At 41.7% G+C, this 22812-nt stretch overlaps 1 protein-coding gene across 1 annotated transcript in view; it reads left to right on the top strand.

Moving 5' to 3' along the window:
- The window catches only part of LOC126384359 (CMP-N-acetylneuraminate-beta-galactosamide-alpha-2,3-sialyltransferase 1-like), a 44652-nt gene that overhangs the window by 4104 nt on the left and 17736 nt on the right, over positions 1–22812 (top strand). Inside the window, exon 2 of the mRNA XM_050035379.1 lies at positions 1155–1348. Within this exon, the coding sequence (XP_049891336.1) occupies positions 1155–1348 (194 nt within the window). The remainder of the gene's footprint in view (positions 1–1154; positions 1349–22812) is intronic.

Here is a 22812-nt window from a genome sequence, read left to right as displayed (position 1 = left end):
CCAAGTGACTGACACAAAAACCTGGTATTTACTGTTAGTGCAGCTAAAACATTTCCTCCTGTCAGACTTGCTCCACTGGAAATATCTTATTGGATGTAATGCCACCTACATTTGGCCAGCCATGCACAGGGCTCACGCCAAAAATTAAACTGGACCCAGAATTAGGAGACAAAATAGCTGCTGGAGTGTTTTATGGAGGATTTCTTATTTAAATCCACTTTCTTGTAAATTAGAATTCACGTCAGCTGTATAACTAATCACGCACCAGTCCTAATTTACTGGATTCTCTGTACATCCCATAGAGCACAGCTCTCTAAATTAGAAAAGCCTATTCACAAAAATTTATGTCACACAATTATCCTACCTTTGTTCTGGAAGGCATCCAGTGCTTTAGGCATTCCCACATTCACCTCACACCATGTCCAATTAGAGGCAAGAATAGAAAAATTACTGCAAGGTTGCCTCCTGTCACTACTCATTTCACGAGATGCTTCTCACAGGGAGCTTGATGAGGCAAGTGTCACATATCAACATTTGCCCAGCCAGATGGTTTTGGCTGCTCTGCTGCAAGGCAAAGGCATGACCTCCAGGTGTACCGGGGCTCATTCCTCCGATGAGATGTCACAGCTTACATGTTACAGCTAAATGTAATTTCCGTGAAGGAGAGTTTTGAAGGCCGTGCAATTGTGTGGAGTTTAGTCTTATGATTAAAAGCTCTATTTCAATGTTATTACCCTTATTCGATTCCAAATGAAATTCAAAAATGTTAAATGGTTTCCCAGAATTGTATTGGCAAGGTGGGAAAGCCTCTACAATAATATTTGAAGCATGAGTCACTAAAACTCTGCATTACAACTCAGGAGAGAAAGCAGAACATTCTGTATCCGTTCAGTATTTCCAGCTGCAGCAGCACAATATATAACAGTGTACAGTGCACACACATTCCTGCATTTATTTGCTGTCTCTCCGAGTTCAAAGCCACCAGAAGAAGGCCAGGCCAAAAGAGCCCCCGCAGACGGAGCTAAGCCGCCCCTGAGGTTATTTCAGAAATGTGCTCGGTGTCTCGAGCTCCGCTGCCCTTGTTCAATCACTTCTACTTAAAGTGGCCCTGGAGCCGTGGCTCTCTCTGAGGTCTGTCTCTGCTGTGTCACCAGTGGTTGCAGTCAGAGAGGCAGCCGGCCAACTTCAGTGAAGTGGTGGAGGAGCTGTTCCAAGTCATCCCTGACGAGGTGCTCTACATGGACGCCAGCCCTGAGCGCTGCAGGACCTGCGCCGTGGTGGGGAACTCTGGGAATCTGAAGGGGACCCAGTACGGCGGCCTCATCGACTCCAGTGATTTCATCATAAGGTCAGTTGGCACTTCGGTCTGGGGTGTGATTTCGAGATGTGCAATCACACACTTTTTGGCTATGATGTGATTTTTTTTTCAGCCCTACTGCTTTAAATGTGTTTTGGTTTAAAAATTCATTTCAGTCTCTCACAACTTGGCTCTTATTTTCACAGCTAAATCCCCATCAGTTATGATGACATTCTTCCCACAACAGTAGATGCTGAGATCTTGGACACACACGAATATCACTATGACCTCAGACAGGGCCTAACAGGTTGTAAACAAGGCAACAATTAAGCCTGATTATCTAAACCACTTTGTTTGGAGGTGGAACTGAAAGGGTGCATCTGAAATGTCAGTAATACGTCATCATTCAGGGCTGCAGCATTGAGAGCACTGAGGTCATGGCTTCTGGTTTGGGTTTTTTAAGACTCATAGTGATAATGTATAGACTCAATCTTTGTGTGGAAACAGCTTTGAACCAGTTTTTAGACCATCACTTCGGGAGTGTAGTACACACAGAAGGGGTTGAAAAATCAAGATATCTTTGTTTGTGGATGGTCATAAATGTTTCTGGTCGGGGTTGTTTTGTGAAATTTAGACTTTTGACTTCAGTATTTCTAAAATGCTGCCTATGGCACTCCCAGTGGATCAGGAGGTGGTACCGGGGACACATCCCACCCCCCGATAAAAACATAAAAGTAACAGAGGACTTTTAATTTGACAAATTGGAGACATTTAAACCACAAATCAGTGCAGAAAACGCTCAATTTAGAGCATGGAAATTCACCAGAATGCAGGAAATTAAGTGTTTGATACTCATAATTTCCTTGCAGTGGGACCCCAGACTCCCTGTGTGTGTTCCAAATCACATTCTTTTTCTTTTTACTTCTAGTAGGCACTGCAGCTGCCCTTAAAAAGTACGTACTGCATGCACTATGCATATGATTGTGACATAATATTGTCTCATAACATTATGCCCTGAACTTTGACCCTCTTGCTTTTATGAACGTTACCTTGGAGATAAACAAACACCACTTACCGAGTTTGCCAGAGACGGAGATCAACCCTGAGAGCTCTGCTATTGTTACTTTGCAATGTGTGTAGTTTAACTTTAAAGTTATAACTGCACAGGTTGTAGATTCTAACATGTTATATTTGCAAAGGTGAAATAAAATCTGCAGTTTTCCATCATTGTTATTTTATATGTTATGCCCTATTGTTGTTTGTAATATTTATGATTATTTTGTTCACTTCTTATTATTACTATTCTACTGGTCTTGCACTGTCATACATCACTGCAACTTCTGACAGCTGTCAATCATCTGTTTGCGGCTCAGTCGATGTGACGAGCCGGGTTTCACTCCAAAGACGTCGAAGTCCAGTGTTTGGGCAGTGACTTGCGGCATCAGAAACCAATGAAAAAAGGCATCCTTTAACGTCGGCATGATACATGGCTGGTTGCCGTTATAGTTTAATGGCCCCTAGCGGCAGCGGGGGAAACACGGCGAACAACAAACACAACAACAACTTTCACCTGAGAGAGCGGTGTCTGCATCCCGTAAGATTCTAAAGCAGAACCCTGTTCTTTTTTCCAAAAACCTAACCACGTGTTTTTGTTGTTGAAGGAAATAAACACGTCAATTTGCGGCGTTGTACTGAAGTAGTGTGTTTATTTTGAAGGAGACTGTATGTAAACGTTAAATGTCCTGTGAAAATAGAAGTGTGTCTTGAAAGAAGACAATGCATGTGACAGCCAGAACGTCTAGATCAAGCACGTCAATACGTGACGAGGTCTAAATAGCACGCTGGCTTGCATACTGCAAAATACGACCGGTTATAGTAGAATATCCTGGTATTTTTGGCACACTGCATTTGACACACTATGTATTGAGACATACTTAATCTTTTTCTGGCATACTATATAGCATAGTAATTTGGGTATTGGAACGCACCGCCTGTGTTATGAAATCTACACCCTTGGCCCTGCCTTCATGTCACAGGAAAAAATGTGTGAGCACATAAATACGGAAGATTAAGATTGAACTTGGAAGCCGGTCTATTAACAATAAAGTTTACAGCCGACAGTTAGGATCATCGTTTTATCACTCGCCTTTCAAATAAAATAGGGATAGTTTGGATATTTTGAAGCAGGTTGTATGAGGTACTTATCCAGCCCTTTCCGGCCTCAGTTCTTATCTATGCTCTCTTCAAAGCCACCAGACTTCATTTAGAAAAACAGTAATTTAAGCCCACTGAATACAGAAGCTGCTGGCCTTCGACTATATAGATCAATTAGTTTGTTAGTGTTATTGTGACTTTGGTGAATCCGAGCTAACCACTTTAAATGCCGAAATCACACAATAACACAAACAAACTAATTAATCGAGGCACTTGTAGACGAGCAGCTCCTGTCTTTAGCAGTGCTTAATTACTGTTTTTGTCAATGGAGTCTGGTTTTCGAGAGAATGATATAATGGCTTCAGTTCCTCATCGTCAAGGGCTGTTCTGACAGCAAGGTAAAACAGTGAACATATTCTAATCTACTGCAGGTACTCTGCTGATTATGTTTGAGATTGTTTAATCAGTCTTTAGGTCTATGAAATGTCAGATGTATAGTGAAAAATGCCCGTCTCTAGAGCCCAAGCTGACATGCTCAAATTGCTTACTCTATTTTAATCAACATACCAAAACCCAGTGACATTTCCTTTAACTGTCATAGAAGAATAACAGCAAATATTTACATTTTACTAAAAGGATTAACTGACTGTAATTATGATTAACATATGCTTTAGTGATTTTGGACATTTTTTGCCTTCATTCAAAGGTGGATGGTAGAGAGGTGACAGGAAATGAGGGGACAGAGAAGGAAAGTGAAATGCATCTTAAGTGCTAGACCCACTGCATGCTGAGCTTTAGCTGACAGGACTAACTGCAATCTGTTTTCATTTAGTTCACTCATAAATTTTAAATTTGGCTGCTTTTATTTTGTCTCAGATCAGCCCCAACATATCCATCTTATTATATGTACACCAGTATATTTAGTTTTGTTTGATTATCACTTAATTGACTGGCAGACAAACACTTTTATTTCCCTCGCTGTGTAGTGTTCCCATCTCTCTTTCCCTCTCATTTATGCCTGTCACGTCCCAGCATTCACTCCGCTCAGAGGTATAGTTGGAGATTTTACTTCACACATCCTTGTTGTGCACTCGATAAAATTTTGAGAAAATTATCTTAACAAAGCAGCAGATGAAAACAATTCGAGCCTGAGTATTCAAATGTTCATCAGGCGCCTCGGGGCGGCAGGAGAACAAGAGAGGAGTTTGTCGCTCTCTGTAATCTGTCACACCAATTGCAGCTCTGCAGAGGATGAATTGGGAAAAGATGGAAAACACGACAAGGAGATTTTCTGGAGGGGCTGTGGGTGTGCTCTCTGCTGCAGAACTGCTGGCTTTATGATAATATTAAGCTAATTTCAACGTCAAAGGGTAAACAAACATTCTGGCACAGACTTTTTCTCTGGGCTGGACAAGTCACAGGTTCGAGTCTTGGCTGTCTTTTGCAGGCTTTGTCTGAATAAATATTGATCTGCACAGGCAGAATATGCAAAAAGTGGACTGGTATTCCCTTAAACTATCACATTATATAACAAATTTGAACAATGTAAGATATAAAAATTCAATTCGTATCCTAAAACTGATACTGCACACAGTGGATGATGTAAATGGTTGGAGAAGATTGTGAGCGACAGCAGTTAACAGTCAATTTTAAACTGAGATCAATGACAGTGATACGATACCAGCTCAGAAATTACATGGAAACACAGTCCAGTGAGTGTGAACAGAGACGGAGAACCAATGCCTCTGAGATATCCACATTGCTATCCACCCAGATCCTCTAAAGCCTCCTTCTTAGACCATTATGAATATTAAACGGCATCGGCCTATCGGCTAAAGCGTCTTGTTTGCTCAGCAGATTGCAGCGGTGAAATAGATTTGAGTCACAAAAAGAGCTGTTGCATTCGCCTGACGAAAATAAGCAGAGCAGATTTTGAATAACAAGAATGTTGCTTGAGGCACAAGTAAGTCATCATTGTTAGTGAAATTAAATTTACATTATGTGTCTGTCCTCCAAAGACATACTAATTGATTGGCTGATGAATACAATCAGTAGGTGATTTGAGGGAGGACGCCATCCCTCTTGTTAGCAAAATGCATCTCCTTTGTTAACCTGCCATCCCTCTCCATCCCCCCAGTCTGGACCCAGACGCTTTTGTATCCAGACAAAAGACATAAAATAGATGTAAAAATAATGGACCTAGCATTCACTGGCTTCCTGAAGCCTCAGGTTTGACACTTGGGCACTAGGGGTGGATCTGATATCAAAGACTGTAGCAACGCCCCTCAGACCGCCCTTAATTGTGCATAACTTTAAGCCTTAATAAAATGTAAACGGGTGAGTTATATAAAGATTCATCCCCGTCCAGTTGTCATGAATTGGTAAATCAGCTTTCAAGACCAAAACTGTTTTTTTGTACCAGGCTGTAAACATGTTTATTTCTGCTGTAAAGTTGGGCAATTTAACATGGGAGTCTATGAGGATTGACTCATCTCTGGAGCCAGCCTCAAGTGGCCATTAGAGGAACTGCAGTTTTATTGGCATTTCTGCATTGGCTTAATTCTTTGCCCCAGAGGTTGCTGCTTGACCTGGACCCAGACATATAACCGATAAATTGTTGAAAAAATGTTGAGAAGAAATTCAAATGTTGAAGATGGTTATAAGATGTGATTGAGGGACCTAAAAAAGTGACACCTACATTGAAGTCAAAATCTTCACAGACACATCACATTGTATAGTCACATCTAAAGTTAGCTAATGTCAGCAAAGCACAAGCTAACTAGCTACCTGATGTATAGCTACATCGAGAGGAGTTACTAAGGAGCCTGTTGTCAGACGAACAATAGACATGTTACCATCAGCCTGTTTAGATGCGTATCTAGAAGTATCGCATCAGAAAATTATGATGGAAACGCCAAAATTCGAATTAAAATCCCCTTATTCGCACAAACTAAAATACGCTCGCTTTAGCCGGGTTTTGGTTGATTCGAAAAAATGTTGATTCGCAAAACGGGATGGAAACAGTTATGTTTGAATTAAGTCTGACGTAGCGCACCTCTCTCCATGGTGATATCCACACTCCGGGTCGGGAAGGCGGTAATGCATTTACAAGCTGGTTGCCAACCGCCAGAAAACGTAGAAGAAGAAGAATGCGAGACTTGTTTTGTTTCCGGTTCTGCGGAGTTTGTAGTTTTCACCAAAGTCCATACATTTAATGGAAACACACAGGATTCGTATTTCTTTGAATGCGCATTTCCCAATGATTCGAATCACTTTTGGATGGAAACATAGCTACTGTGTTTGCTTGCTGCGGCAGGTGCTCCGTCCCCGCTGAGCCCTCTGTTTCTTGAAATCAAAATGGAAGAACAGAGAGCTGTTGCATAGAGATGATACACTGTCTAATCTAGTTGCTTCAGAGTGAACTGGTAGGTTTTTAGAACGTTGCAGAATGGCGTATTGCAAGCAGCTGCAAGTTTCAACTTCTTTGGTCTGCACTGAGCTGAATACACACTGCAGCATCCAGACAAACGGATCCAGTGTCATCATGTTTCTTTCTGTCAAGCTTAGCATGACATGTGATGCTACTTAGTCAATCAAATCTGTGCATTTCCATAAGCATCACGACTTGAGTGAATGATAGGGCAGAGACGAGATGAGAGACAACAGCTGAAGAAGTAAGAGTCAGAGAAAAGTAATTTCACATGACATGTTCTAAAGAGAGAAGAGTAGACAGAGCAAGCATAACTTTTAATCAAGAACGGATGGACTCTGACATGTTCATTCTTCCCACGGGCAGTAACCAGTATCATATGTTTGAGACCTTGCCGATTATTAAAAGCAGCATTATGAGGCGCCCGTACTCAAAGCACAGATCATCACTCAAATTCAAACTGAGGGCGCAGGAAATGAAACATTTTCTATGGCGCTGAATCACTGAATCATGACACAAGTTAGACGTTAGCTGTCCATCCTGTTAAAAATTAACAATCGCCTACTGCGCACACTGCTGAAAAGCTGATTTTTTTCATTTTGGACGTCTTATCTTGGGGAAACTTTAAAGTACACAGCATAACCATTTCCAGTTTGTATGTGATTGCAGATAAAAAGTACATTTTGGACACAGAGTCGATGCTTTTTATCTAGTAAATGTGGAAATAAGCTAGCTTTATGGAGTGGAAGACACAGAGATAGTGGAATCGCACTTCATCTCTCCTGTAGCTCGGACACACAGTGGAGATAAGGAAGAACAATTTGGACCAAACAACAAACAGAACTGGCCCGGCAGGCGCTTGTCTCACATCGTGATCAATTAGGTGTAATGAAAAGTGCAACTTAAAGGTGAGGGGCATGACAAGACTATAATTGTGTGTAAATACAGCATGAATAATACAGAAGAAACAAATTAGACTCAATTAAATAATTCAACAGACAAAACAACAAAGAGAATGAGCGTGTGAGTCAAGCACTGACTGTGCAACACAAATACATGTCACAAATACAGCATGGCAGGACTTCTATATATATATTTCCATGTTTGCCTGTATCTCTAATAAATCAGCATTTTGATGATGCACATAGGTAGGATTCATTTCATCAAGAAAAACTATGAAGAATACTAATTGACAGGCTTTTTTTTCGCAATATAAACAAAACAAAGTGAATGAGTCACCTCAGAGAATGAGGATTATGATGGGAATTTTAAAGGACTCGAGGGCATAGTGCAGAAATTTCCCACTCAGAGTTTGCACACTCAGCTAAAATGGCAGAGGGAAGTAGGGTGGACGATACCACAAATTTGATTTTGATCTAATACCAAGTAATACAGGGCCTGAATCGTTGATATCAACACCGATATGATACTTTTAATTATTAAAAGTGCCTTTTTTAACATGGGGAAAGCAGTAAGTCATGATTTATGAAGTGAATAATCAATCTGCTTAAGTAACATCAAGTGATGACCAATTACAGTCTAAAAATGTAACATTAACCAATGCCAAAGATCTGATTTGACTAAAAATATTAATTTCACTAGGCTACTATATACCTGGATATTCCTTGTCTGAGCCTCTATGAACAGACACTCTGTAACAGAGGTCTGGGTGTTGAGGTATTTCCCTCCTCCTTCCTTCTTTTCAGTTGCACCTCGAGTTCTCTTTCTCATGTTTTTCCTCTTTCATTAAACCATCACCGCTTATATGTGTCGGATACAACTAGTCAGGCTGGGAAAGACTACGTCAGCCCACAGCAGTAAACAGAAGGGCTTTGAGGTTAGCTTACTGTCCTCCTACTGCTGACATCGGGTGAAAGTGAAACTAAGAAGACGCTGCTGGATCTCAAGTAAGATGATTGAGTGCAGACAACACAAAAGCAGCGGAGAAGCAAAGAGTACACACACTAGATGTGTTCACGACAACAGAATGTTGTGTGCACGGACAGTTTTACTCTAGAAATACAAAAAGGTACGATGCAGAAGAGAGACACTAATCCCTTTTTTGGGATTGATCCTATTGAGGCTGGGATTGATCTTCAAAATGAAAACGTGGTATCAAGAGTATTGATATTTTAGGATCAATCCGCCTCCTAACCCAAGTGCAAAGGGTTGAAACTAGTCTTAACGCATTACATGGTGGTGGGCACACAATGTATTAAACGTTTGGGCTAGCAACATAGAAACAATGCCAGTGCAAGGTCAATGAGGATATTTTGATGCAGTGAACACACGAATTATGTATAAAGGGCAAAAAGTCTGTGTCGGGCAGGTGGGAGGGAAGGTGAATGGGTCAAAGAAACATAGACTGCCAAACAGCTGTTTGTGTCCCTGTGAGGAATCAAAAGTCAACGTGGTTTTGTGACTTTATGGACTTCATGTAACTACGTTAAGCACTTTTTTTAAATAGCCTTGGGCGGTACCTGTTTTTTTCATACTTTTATATCTTCCTGACATTGCAGTGGGGTACACGATATATGATTGTATTTATGTACGGCGCTCTACCCCCCTGTTGGCTGCTCCAACAGTAGAGACTGACCTCTGGTGGCGTGTGATGTGCACTACATGCATTACATCATCAATGCAGCATCTCCGTATGAGTTAAATAGAAAGATAAGTGTCAGTATTTTTGACGGTATTCCTCCTCTTCACCTTTTACATGCTCCCCCTGCGTCAGATCATTCGTAAACATGGTCTGAATTTTCATTGTTATGCTGATGATACCCAACTATATCTCAGCTCTACACCATCCACTGCCTACTTGCAATACAAACCTGGATGACCACCAACCTACTCAAACTTAACAGCAAGAAAACTGAGCTCTTGGTTGTGGCTCCCAAGGCGCTACTTCAAAAGGTGGGGGATTTTATCCTCCATGTGGATGGCTGCTCCATCTCCCCATCCCCTGAGGTTCGTAACTTGGGTGTCATCCTGGACTCCACCCTCTCCTATGAATCCGACATAAAATGTGTTGTTAAATCTGCCTTCTTCCACCTCAAAAACATCTCCAGACTCCGGCCTTCACTCTCAGACTATGTCACTGAGACCCTCATCCATGCATTTATTACCTCTTGCCTGGACTATTGTAATGGAGTCCTGTTGAGGCTCCCCAACAAAGCCTTGGACAGACTGCAGTATGTGCAGATCTCAGCTGCAAGGGTTCTCACTCGGACCAAGCCTTGGCACCACATCACCCCCACCCTCAAACACCCAGTCAAGTTCCGCATCACCTACAAACTCCTCCTCCTCGCCTAGAAAGCTCGCCATGACCTTGCTCCACCGTAGCTATCGGACCTCCTCACTGATTACACCCCCTCACGGAATCTGCGGTCCGCTGACTTGGGTCTCCTCAACGGCCCTCACACCAGTAGGCGAACATTCGGGGATAGAGCCTTCAGTGTGGCTGCCCCTACCCTCTGGAAATCTCTCCCCATGGAGATTCGCTAGGCGCCAACACTCGACATTTTTAAATCTGCACTGAAAAGACACCTGTTAAACCCTGGCTTTTGGTTGCTAGACTGTTATTTTTGTTGTTGTAAAGCGTCCTTGGGTCTCTTGAAAGGTGCTATATAAGTCTAAGTTATTGTCATCATTATTATTACTATTATTATTATTAGTATTATTCAAAATCATACCAGCAGGATTTCTAACTACCCCGTATACCATAATTCCTTGATACCACCCAAAACGATTACATAGGTACTTCACATAACTACGCAAATGTAAGTATGTAAGTCTTACCTTACATATATAGTTATTTTAACTGAAACCTTCTAAACTTGATCATGTACGTTTTTGTTCTCTAAACCCAGTGAAGTGTTTTTCCAGCCCCAGCCTGACTAAACTGCAACAGCTTCACCACAAAACTGTGACTGTTTGTAAAAGACTGCATTGGCATTGTTTTCATGTTGCCAGCATGGAATTTTACAGCACATTTTTCACTCCGACCTCGTCACAGACTGACCTTTGGTCATGGACTTTCCACATCCAAATATGGCCTACCCTCGGTACGTTAATTGTTGACATTCTGGGAAGCCTTGTCAAGTTCTGCCTTGCACATGCATTGTCTGTTTTCAAATTACACTTCGGTTTCTACAGGAAATGTACAATTTACATACAGGCTCTTTCAAAACAAAAGCACTTCGATGGTGCAACACCTTGAATTAACTTTTTTTTTTTTCCCTTCAAGAACAAACGCACATGGTTACGTTTGGCAAACACACACACGTGGTTAGGTTAAGGCAACAAAAGCATGTATTTGGGTTTAGGAAGAAAAGACCAGGGTTTGGCTTTACAATCTTACAGGAAGTGAATACTGCCCTCCCGGGTGAAGGTCAGTTGGTGTTGGACCTATCCACCATCCCTCCTGCCCGCCCTACTCGGACTTTCACCACCTTAACTTTTGTTCTTCTCCTCCCACGTTTCCCCCTGACGTTAAACTATAACAGCGACCGGCTGCGTGTCATGCCAACGTGAAAGGACGGCTTTTTATGTCAGTGTTTGACGCTGGAAGTCACTGCCCAAGCTCTGGATTTCTATGCAGGGTAAACAGATTGAATTTTAACACAGTCTGTGCCCACCACAACGTAAAGTTTAGTTAAGAAGTTGTTTCACGTATTCCTGTGAGACTGTGTGATAACACTGGATACAGTAGTGTGAGTCTGTGGAATAAAGGTGTAGGTGCTGAGGCTGTCACTAGCCTAACATATTTTCTGGGTGAAGGAGCACTCTATTAAGACTGATGGCAAATGGGCTTCATGATGATGTGGCTGACACGAAGACGTTATCAAGAGAGTAACCAGAGTGCTTAAATATCCGAAAGCCACTTTGACGCAGTATTCTTGCATGGCTCTTAATTTATCACAGCATGGCTTTGTCAACCTGCTGTGGCATGTTGCCTCTGTATAAAACCACATTACTGCACTTATCTTCTTTGCAAGCCCCCGCTGTGACAGCAGCATGACATTGTCTACCAATTCAATTATCAGATGGCAGGAGAGTTATGCTTTGCCATTAGCAGAACAGTTTCTGCAGGAGCATGCTTTTGGAAATATGCTGTTTTCTTTTTTTTTATTTATTCCAGCCTGAGCATCACATTTGGAGTCATGCTTGGTTGGAAGCCATAGTGCTGAGCCAAAAGGTCACCCCAGCTACACCGAAACAAGCAGTGCAACACTAAGGTGTGGAATACATATTTCACATAACTTGGGCAACATGCTTGAGGGCAGCTCTCTGTCCAGAATACATTTCATGAAAAGCTGGTCTCTCCAAATCCAGACAAATAGGGATTTATATTTTTAAAAAGTATAATCACTCAGAGAGTATCTGATCACATGCAATCATATTCTCTCTGTGTGTTCTGTGTTACAGCAGCATATTTTATTTGAGAAGGAGTGGGCTGTCTTGGAAGTGTGATTGTCTCATCATTCATATTTACTCTGCTGAATTGAAGATCAGTCAGGCTTATATTCTATACTATGATGTAAGCTCTTGCAAATAACTTCATTAAGATGGATCTTAAAGCCGGCAGATGTAATAGGTAGGTGCACCGCATTGGTGACTCAAAATCCCTGTTTGAAATTGGCTTTAAAACCGGGATTTTCACACAACTAATACAGGAGCTTTGGCTGTCTTCTGAATTTGCCTCGTAACTGGTAATGATGTTCTTTAAACCTGTTGACAAGATTCAGAGAATGAACTTTTTCCTTTCTCTGTGAGAGTGTTATTACCATAATGATATGCTCCTGAGGGCCGCCGAATGACCGGAATGCTCCTTTTAAGTGCCTCTTACCCATCAACACCCTCTGACTAAGGACACACAGGCGGCACTTTGTGTTTGTAATCAGTGCCCTAAAGCTTGAACAGAGCTCATGTATTGAGAGCTTGTTTCTGCATTATTCCTCCTTATTGTCATTATGATTATAGCAAATGAAAATAGTGCTTTCAGAGGTCTATCATTACTAAAATGACCAATTAAGACTTCATTTTCATTTGTGCTCAATCCTCTCTACAATCAATGCCGTCCTTGCTCAGTGAACCTATTTGTTATTGTGACACAAAGAACAATGGAGTTCAGGGGGCTTGATTGCCACTTGGGCGACCCATCCTACAAATGAGTGTCTGTGAGGAACTGAAGAGAATCCATCAAATGTCTATTTTTAGACACAAATTGGAATGACTGCCGGTTTTAACTGCAGATCATTTTCAGGTGAAATTACACCTTCATTCTTATTTGTATTTTGTTCCTGTAGTGTGGTGCAACCGGGTCTCACAGTAATATGTGAAATAACCATAACCTTTCATCATATCACAAGGTGCTGTCACAATACGTGTCGGCACCATGGAAACAGTGTCCGTGGAAAGTCATTTAGGACCCTTTGTTGTGGTGGACACACGAGTTCTCTGGTTCAATGGCGTCATGCAGTGGATGGTGGTTGATGTTACAGTACCATAGGTACTATCAAGAGCAAGAAAGTCCATTCAGAGAGGAGGTGGATGAGTCAACAAACATCGCCCATAACCTTTCGCCCAGCAGACCACTGTTCATTTCCTGTGTGAAACTAAAAGTCAACATTGACCTCTTTTAAATTAGCATACTTGCGTCTTTCGTAGTTAAAGGGAAATTTCGGTTTATTTCAACCTGTCTCCTATCGTCCTAAATTTGTTTCAAGTGACTAGTGACATAAAAATAATAGTTAACATGTTAGCCGTTAGCCTAGATACAGCCGGGGCGCATAGTAGCGTCAGACCTGTTAAAACGTAAGTGAACAGGCAACCTTCAAGTGCAAAGTTAGTCCACTAAAATAGGCTAACGGCTATTATTGCTAACTATTATTTTTATGTCACTAGTCACTTGAAAAAAATTTAGGACGATAGGAGACAGGTTGAAATAAACCAAAATTTCCCTTTAAGTTATGTTATGTGACTTATGTCACTTTACAACAGACTTACATATGAAACAAGCAGAGTTGTTATAACCAAAACCCTGAAGTTTTTGTAAACTTAACGAAGTACTCATGGTGCTTAACCCTAACCGTGCCACCACTATGTCATTTCGATAACACATACCAGCACAACGCATCCTCATCCCTACACATGAAATACTGCTGCTTTGTCGGTGGACCTAAATGTCAAAATATGTTGCTCTAGGTACCCTCCTGCATCGGTTTTGGACACTCTTGACCGTGACTGTCAATTGACGCTTGTTACATTCATTGTATGTTTTCAAAATTAACTTTCATTTTCACAGGAAATGTAAACTTTGTTTTAGGTTTATTTCCTTATGATTAGGCAACAAAAGCACATGGTTAGGTTTAGAAAAAACATCACAGCTTGGCTCAAAATAAGTGTGGTTGTTACTAACGTTATGTAGCGTCATGTAACACACAACACGTGACATACATCACTACCATAGCATGCTACTTTGTAACTAAAATAACTCAGTTAACAGTTCATTTTCCACAGGAAACAAAGAGCAGGCTCCTGGGTAAAAGTCCTGGGTTTGTTTGACCCATTCACCACCACTTCTGCCTGCCCTATACAAACTGTCTCGCTTTTTATACGGCGGGAGTTGCTGGCGGTGTTACAGACTGCAGCCAGCCAGTGCATTTTATAATGTCATGAGAAAGTGCTTTTGTGTGTTGGTACCTGATGCAGATGTCTACAGACAAAGTGGCGCCATTTGACAAGTCATTGCTGCCTGCTGCGTCACCAGCTGCCACTGCCTGGTGTGTACCATACTGCCATGACGGGCGCCTCTGTGCGTCTGTATCATATGATGAGATCACTGACAAAGTGGCGGTATCTGAGGAGTTGGGAGTGAGAACAGGCTGTTTGCACCACGTGATGATGGTCATTGCATGTGTTTGCATGTGAGATCACACTGATCTATTTTGATCAGAGCTTGACAGATGCAAAAGTAAAGATTTCCCTCTCCTGATAATGGGTCAAGGAACACAAGGAAATGTAATGAGTGCATTTATTAGAATATTTTCCAACCAGAAAGAGTAAAACAAGAATAAAACAGAAACCCTGACAGGAATGACAGTAAATTATTCCTTCAACAGCAAAAGTAGCCTTGATCATTTGAGCTGTTTTGAATGTGTGCAAAATCAGGCAGGTACTGTGAAAGCGAGGAGCATGTAGACATCCAAGCTGGATTTATACTTGACGCAGAGGGTTAACAGGGGTCTTGTCATATATACTTGTGGCGTAGGTTTTGATTTCTCATCACTAGACACAGGTATTGTACGTGATCAGGTGTTATTGTTCTCTAATATTATGTATTCCCCAAAGTAACTGTGGGTACATTCTTTTGTTTACTTTGAGCGATAATAGGAATATTCGTCTTGTCTCATTACTGACTGGAAGATTTCTGTCGTGCAGTTTCTATGTTTATTCATCCATTCACTGTGATACAGAGTGACAGTCGCTGCCAGCAGGTTTGCAGTGGAAATGGCATTGTTAGACGTGTGTTACTGAAAAGTGGAAGATAACTGAGCTTTTCTTCAACCTGCTTAATGCCTCTTCACTATCAACAATCTGCAAAAGCAAAGGAAACTTGTTGGAAAAAAACAGCCACTTCCAATCTCCATGTAGTATCTCTGCAGCCGCTATAGCTCTGATATGAAGTTACATTTTTGAGGAAGCAAATGTTAAATATGGCCCAAAGCACAACTATAAATCCAGCTTTAGCTTAAACTGCTGGCATTACTAATTCTGGCAGCTTTGCTTGATAAGCCTGTTGGATTTCCAGCAAGCACAAAATTTCAAAAATCAACTATTTGTTAAAGGAATACTATACCCACAAAATGATTTGTATTTCAATTATTCGCCCTGTGTTTTGTTGAATTTGTGAAGAGAACTTTGTTTTTCTCGTGTGCCTCCACAGTGAACGAAGCAGTACAAATGCAGAGTTACAGTGCAAGCAGGAAGCATCAGTAGAAAAAAAACACAAAGCAATATATAAGTATCTATCAATAAAAAGAAAAACACAGGTCAGTGTAAAAGGTAAACTGTACAAAGCAAAGAGCAGCGTAATAAGCAAACAGTATAGAAAACACAGAGCAATATCGATCCATTTTCATCCGCTTATCCAGGGCCGGGTCGCAGGGGCAGCAGGCCAAGCAAAGCACTCCAGACATCCCTCTCCCCAGGAACACTTTCCAGCTCCTCCTGAGGGAACCCCAAGGTGTTCCCAGGCCATATGAGATATATAATCCCTCCAGTGTGTTCTGGGTCTGCCCCGAGGCCTCCTACCAGTGGGACGTGCCCAGAGCACGTCTAACAGGAGGTGCCCAGGAGGATCCTGATCAGATGCCCAAACCACCTCAACTGACCCCTTTCGACGCGAAGGAGCAGCGGCTCTACTCCGAGCTCCCTCCAGATGTCCGAGCTCCTCCCCCTATCTCTAAGGCTGAGCCCAGCCACCCCACAGAGGAAACTCATTTCTGCCGCTTGTATCTGCGATCTCATTCTTTCGGTCACTACCCAGAGCTCATGACCGTAGGTGAGGGTTGGCACGTAGATGGACCAGTAAATCGAAAGCTTTGCCTTCTGGCTCAGCTTCCTCTTCACAATGGTGACTGCATCACTGCAGAAGCTGCACCAAACCGCCTATTCATCTCATGCTCCATTCTACCCTCACTCATGAACAACACCCAGAGATTCTTGAACTCCCTTGCTTGAGGCAACAACTCTCTCCCAACCCAGAGAGGGCAATCCACTGGTTTCCCACAGAGAACCATGGCCTCAGACTTGGAGGTGCTGACTCTCATCCTGACTGCTTCACACTCGGCTGCAAACCCTTCCAGTCCATGCTGGAGGTCACGGTGTGATGAAGCCAACAGAACCACATCATCTGCAAAAACCAAAGATGTCAATTCTGAGGTCCCCAAACTGGACCCCTTCCTCGTCTGGCTGCGCCTGAAGATCCTCTCCATGAATATCACAAACAGGATCGGTAACAAGGGGCAACACCCACCGAGAACGTGACAGAGCAATATAAAAGAAGCAAAGTATAATAAATAGACAGGCTATTCACATTATTGCATGTATCCTGTATAGACATTTCACAGAAACTTGGATAATACTGCACGAGTTGTGTGACAGTTTTGAAATGGATATTTTGTCATAGGTTTATTGTTGTTAAAGCTGGACCCCATTTACATTAGTTCATCAAGAATTTTCTCTGTTTTGGGATTCTTTGTTCACCGTGGAGGCATGCGAGAAAAACAAATTTTTCTTCACAAATTCAGCCTAACACAGGGTGAGTAACTGATATACAAGTGATCATTTTGTGGGTGAAGTATTCCTTTAAATGAACTGGGTCAGATAGCTTTTGATGGCCTTCATCATTACTGCTTTTACTGAAGATGTAGTTACATCGCTACAAATGAGTCCAAAACACTGATTATTATTAAAACCCCAATTTAGCCACATTGCGTAAATGGCTTTTTTTAGATGAAACCAAAGGTGAGAGCAAACAACTGCTGACCTCCTCGTTAAGTGAATGCTTAAGGAATGTGATACACAAGATAACGAGCATGAGGGCTCGTTATGTGTTGCACACTGTGAAAGAGGAGGGCTCCTTTAACGAGCTGTGCCAGGTAAGCCATGGTGAGGGTTCCACATGTGCGTTTAATTACGAGGCATCAGTCTGTCAGTAAAGGACACTCATTGTTGCTGGCTATCTTACTGGGCAAAGAGCTAAACATTTCAAGTGTTGATTAAACAGAATGAGGTTTACTCTTCCAACTCTTCACTGGGTAGATCAAGAATAGATTGCAGCATGCTGCTATTTGCCTACAAGGCACAGGTCTCTTGGTCTGCATACCTGAGCTGCTGGAATTTCATCAGTCCAAAATGGGTGGATAATGTCAGCTGAGGTTCCAGCACAACTGTGAGCCGTCTGTAGCTAAGAGGCAAAGTATCACACCGTTCTCAAAACAACCTTGAATGCCACATTGCGAGTTTAGTATTCGCCCTGTTAATTACAAAGCCTCAAGCTTTAAAACCACATCTAAGACTCTGTGCCTTCATCTCATCTAAAGCTGTTGCCTCATTCTGGCCCCGCTGTCTCACCTACCTGATAAAAGTGTACAGTGTTCATTCCTCATCATGGTTATTAGTCAGCCGGAACTGCATAGGCATTTGGAAAATTTACACACACACTCAGGCTTACAAAGGAGAGCCGTGAAGTAGTGAAAATGTGAAGAAATGAGACAGTACTGAAATACCACTGACCTTTAAAGTGTTAGATGGCTATTACATGCTGCGTGATCTGGCTGCACCTTGAAGCACGGGGCCGTGTTATGGAATGCTGTGGTCCTTGGCTGTGAGCATTTTTTTTAGGACAAATGAATAATAATTAGACAAATAATGTCCAACAGCTTGCTGGCAGGCAAACAGCCCTGACATTAAAGAGGCCATTAATCATTTACCAGCATCGCAGTTTCTCTTTTCTCACTTTTTAAGAGGAAGAAAAAAGATGAGACAGACCCAGAGAGGAAACCGCACAGGTCTGAGATTTTAGTCCGATCTAAGACATTTACCAGATGAAGAGTTTTTGTTTCTGTAAGTCAGTATACAATAACCTGTACCCTCTGCTGTGTCAATCTCACCCACCCCGCCATTGTTTGGGCCATTTTCTGTCACTTTTTTAACTGACATAGCTAACAAGCTACATATGTAGATGACATACCTATTCCTGATCCCACCTTCAAAGCTTTTCTTGGCCAACTGTTTCTTCAACTTCTGGAAACGCCAGACTTTTATAACCCCCTGAATGAATCAGAGATGTGAGCAGAGATTCAAAGGCATGCCATGATGTAAGAATGTGATGAAAACAATTCAGATGTTCTTCAGATCTCAACCAAATGGTGAAATGCTCACAGATATTTATGAAAAGAAATGGTCAAATGTGCCAAATGTTGTGTGAGGGTTGCTACAGACAGGGTTTCCTGTGGATCTTTAATAAGTCAAAGAAAGGATTGAATTCATTAAACTAAAAATAAGGTCATCAGTAGTATTGAAATGTCTTTAATCAGTCATTAAAAAGTCATAAAAATGCGAAGACAAGAGATAAGAATTTAATTAATCTCACAATGCATTATAAGATTTAAAACTAATTGGCAACATTAATATTCTCAAAATAATTTACCGAATGCCTCTCGCATTTACATCATGCACATCAGGAAACAGTTGGTTTCCAGCCCAGGATGCTCACAGCAGAGGATTCGCTGTCTGATAGCTAGATGTCACTGTGCCCTGGACGACACGAAGAAGCACATATTCAATAAAAAGGGGCTATTTAACCAAGATTTCATGGCTGAAACCGGCTTGATGTGTTTTATGTAAAAAGTCTTTTGTGCAGTTACATGCAGTGAAATCCCACATGCCGAGCGAGAAACACAACCTGGTCAAGAAGACTCGCCAACAAACCACAGGTATTTTCCTGTTCTGTGCTACTCTTGTCTCCGCCATCTATAATGATGTTACAATAAACATATGGGCAAAACTGCCCCAGTCCCTTAGTAATTAATGTTGGTTCATGCTGTTATGCCTCCACACTGGCAACAGCAATGGCCAGAGACATTATGTTTTTGGGTTGTCCATCTGTCAGTCCATCCATCCATAGGTCAAACCGTCCATCCGTCCCATTTATGTGAATGCAATATCTCATGAACACGTTGAGGAGATGTCTTAAAATTTGGCGCTTCTTGGACTCAAAGATGAACTGATTAGAACTTGGCATTACATGTCAGTAATTGAAACAGACAAGACATGAAAACAACTACCTTCAAAAGAACTGATAAAAACACTCTAGTGTATAAAAACAGAGGAAATAAAGTAGTTTTTATACTTCTGCTGAGCCCAGGTGACCCTTCTCCAACCCTGACCCAACAAACCTTTTAACCGTCTTTGAATCCTCGCACCGAAGCAAAGATCAGATACTAAACTGCTTTTTGTTCCAGGCTGTAATGATGTTTATTTCTGCTGTAAAGTTAGGCATTTTAACATGGGGGTCTGTGGGGACTGACTCGCTCTTGGAACAGCCATACAAGAAACTGCAATTTTTGGCACTTCGATTTTGGCTTCACTTTTCAGCCCTGGAGATTGCCTCTTGATCAATCCCTTACATGTTTTATATCAGTGTTCAAATTCCGCTATGTCTGTCAGACATGTCTAAGTTAGAAGTTAGAAGCTGTTTCTTGACAACTAATCAGTTATACTGAGTAATAATTGTTAGCGGAGTTGGTGTTCTTCAAAACTGTAGTTTTTACGGATTGTCGGGGCAGTAGAGTTATCAGTCAGATCGCAGGACATTGATTCAATTTGATTTAATTTCAATCATTTCTTTCACACATTCATGACCACATTAGAAATGCTTTGTGATTAACCGATGGTTTACGTTTTCAAGACGCCGCCAAACACAAAGTTTTGTTGTTCTGCAGGAGCCCAGGTCTCCTTTAAGGGAACACTCTTTTATATTATCCATTAATAGCCAAGCACTGAGGCCTGATGTCAGTGTATCAGCCAAGAATTGCATGGACATCAAAACAGCAGCCCATAATCCGCACTGGCAGGTGTGCCTGAGCATACATTGATGTGAAATCTAATAAACAATTAAAATACCTGCCTCAGTGATTTTATTATTAATGCATATTCTCTTTATATCTGAAGTGAAGTCATTGAAGTTTCTGGTGCAGTCCATCTGATCTAATGCAGGGTCTTGTTCACCCTCTGATGTCTAAAATACAGTATGTCTCTGTACAAGCCGCCTCTGACAGAACACACACACAACAGTGCTCGTGACTACATCGAAAAGCTTCAACTCTGTAAAACATCTGGGGGGAAAAAATCTAATGAATGAATCAATCAGTGTTGTAGACCTTTGAACATTTCAACCTGACTTGTATATTTGAGCTTTTTAAGAGTCACTTACGTTGAGTGATGTTGATTGATGCTTGTAGCCTCCATGTAGCCCTGCTACAAATCACTTGTCGAGATATCCGTCATCAGTGGAAAGACCTCCACTCTGAATTTCAATTCTCCCCTGAGAGTGAGTCATCTGCTCTGGTTTCACGCTTTCCCTGGAGGGCTGATATTGTACAGAAGCTTTATGATTCTCCACATCTATTGTTAGAGAGAAGCCACATCAGAGTTTTTACATGAGCTAATGTTTGATACACACAAAAATATTGATCGTAGTCATTCCACTCAAATATCTTAAAAGCATTCTGCATCTGACAGTCTGTGTTTCCTTATTTGCAGAGATGGGCACAAATACATAAAAAAGTATCTGGTTATAAATTACAAATACTTGCTCATCAAATGTATCAAAATAAAATACAAATTATTGGTAAGAGAATGTAAGTAATTTGTCATTTAAAAATACAATCAGGACATGTTGGAGGCTGAGAATTCAGGGGTGCATGCTGGATGGTTTCTACCATTCGAATGCTGCATTTCCACTTCATGGTTCAGCTCGACTCGACCCACTCACTGTTGGTACCAGGTCCTTTTTCCATGGTGGATAGTACCCCCTCAGTGTAGGTGGGATTCTCAGCTGATCGTCGTCGTGATGCCACACATCATCTGCAATGTGACAACCGCTGGATCGGTTCATCAGCAACAATAATGGGTGGATTATGAGTCATTGGGCCCCTGGGCACAGATATGCAAAAGGCCCACACGACACACACAGACTTTAAGGTGGTTTTGCCTTTTGTTGTTGTTTTGTGTCTCTTTTCAATTTGTGTTTTTTTATGTCACTTGTAGTCATTTTGAGTCTTTTGCTGGACAGTACCTGTTAATTTGAGTGACATTTTGCAGGTGAAGGTCAGGGGGGACCCCTGATACTTTAGGCCCCTGAGCCTATGCCTGGTAAGCCAGTTTAGTAATTTATTCATGACAACAATGTCTACACTTTGTCAGTTATACAGCATAGTGTACATCGATTGACAGGCTGTTATTTTTGAAAAACCGGGTTGCTATTGACGATGGCTTTGCTATTTAAAAATATCAGGTTTGTGTAGGATGTGAAGATTCCAGTGATGTATCTCTCTGACCAATCAGTGTCCTGCTGTGTTTCAATTCTACCCTCTAGTTTCGACTGAGCTTGCTTGGAACCTCAACCATGGTGATATCAAAAAAGTACCAGGTCGTAACCACAACTTTGGCTGATGAGTCGAGTTGAGTCGAGTCAGGCTGACCATGCTGTGGAAATGTAGCTAAAGCTAGCAGTGACTGACTGAGGGAACAGACAATTGAAATGCACCTTTGGGAACTGAACAGTTTGGCCACAGTGACACACTAGCTCTTCACATGCAACCACTTAAACACTGCAAAAGACACGAAATGTTTAACACAACAGCGTCAACCTCTAGTGTAACCTATAACATATGTGTCTGCAGTACTTTATAATAACAATGGCATTAACATGGCAATAACAATCATTTACAGTCTATGTTATGCTGTGATTTCGTCCACTGTTCGGAGGGTAAGGGGCTCCCGGACCTAATTGTTTTCCAATTTTCCAATTTGCAATTTCCAATTTACATTTTTTGGCGGCTCTTCTTCTTCTTCTTTGAGTTAGCTGCTAACTGCTATCAGCTGCTTTTCTGCGGTGGCTTGCACACAAAATATGTCGTAAAAACGTCACACCCGTCCCATCCATGGTCCTGTCCTGCCAGCTGCCCCGTTTAAATAGATGTCATTTTGGCGCTGTTACTTGTACCTTTTATACAGAACAGCAAGGCGGCATGATGGCATGAAATTCCTGCCTTGAAGAGGTAGTCTAAAAGGGGCTATGATACCGTAAAAAAAAAACAGAGAAAGAAAGCCTCCCCCTGATACTGCAGTCCGGGAAAAC

The sequence above is a fragment of the Epinephelus moara genome, chromosome 22 (genome assembly GCF_006386435.1).
Source record: "Epinephelus moara isolate mb chromosome 22, YSFRI_EMoa_1.0, whole genome shotgun sequence".
Classification (NCBI taxonomy): domain Eukaryota; kingdom Metazoa; phylum Chordata; class Actinopteri; order Perciformes; family Serranidae; genus Epinephelus; species Epinephelus moara.
This window is presented reverse-complemented; position numbering and strand designations above follow the sequence as displayed.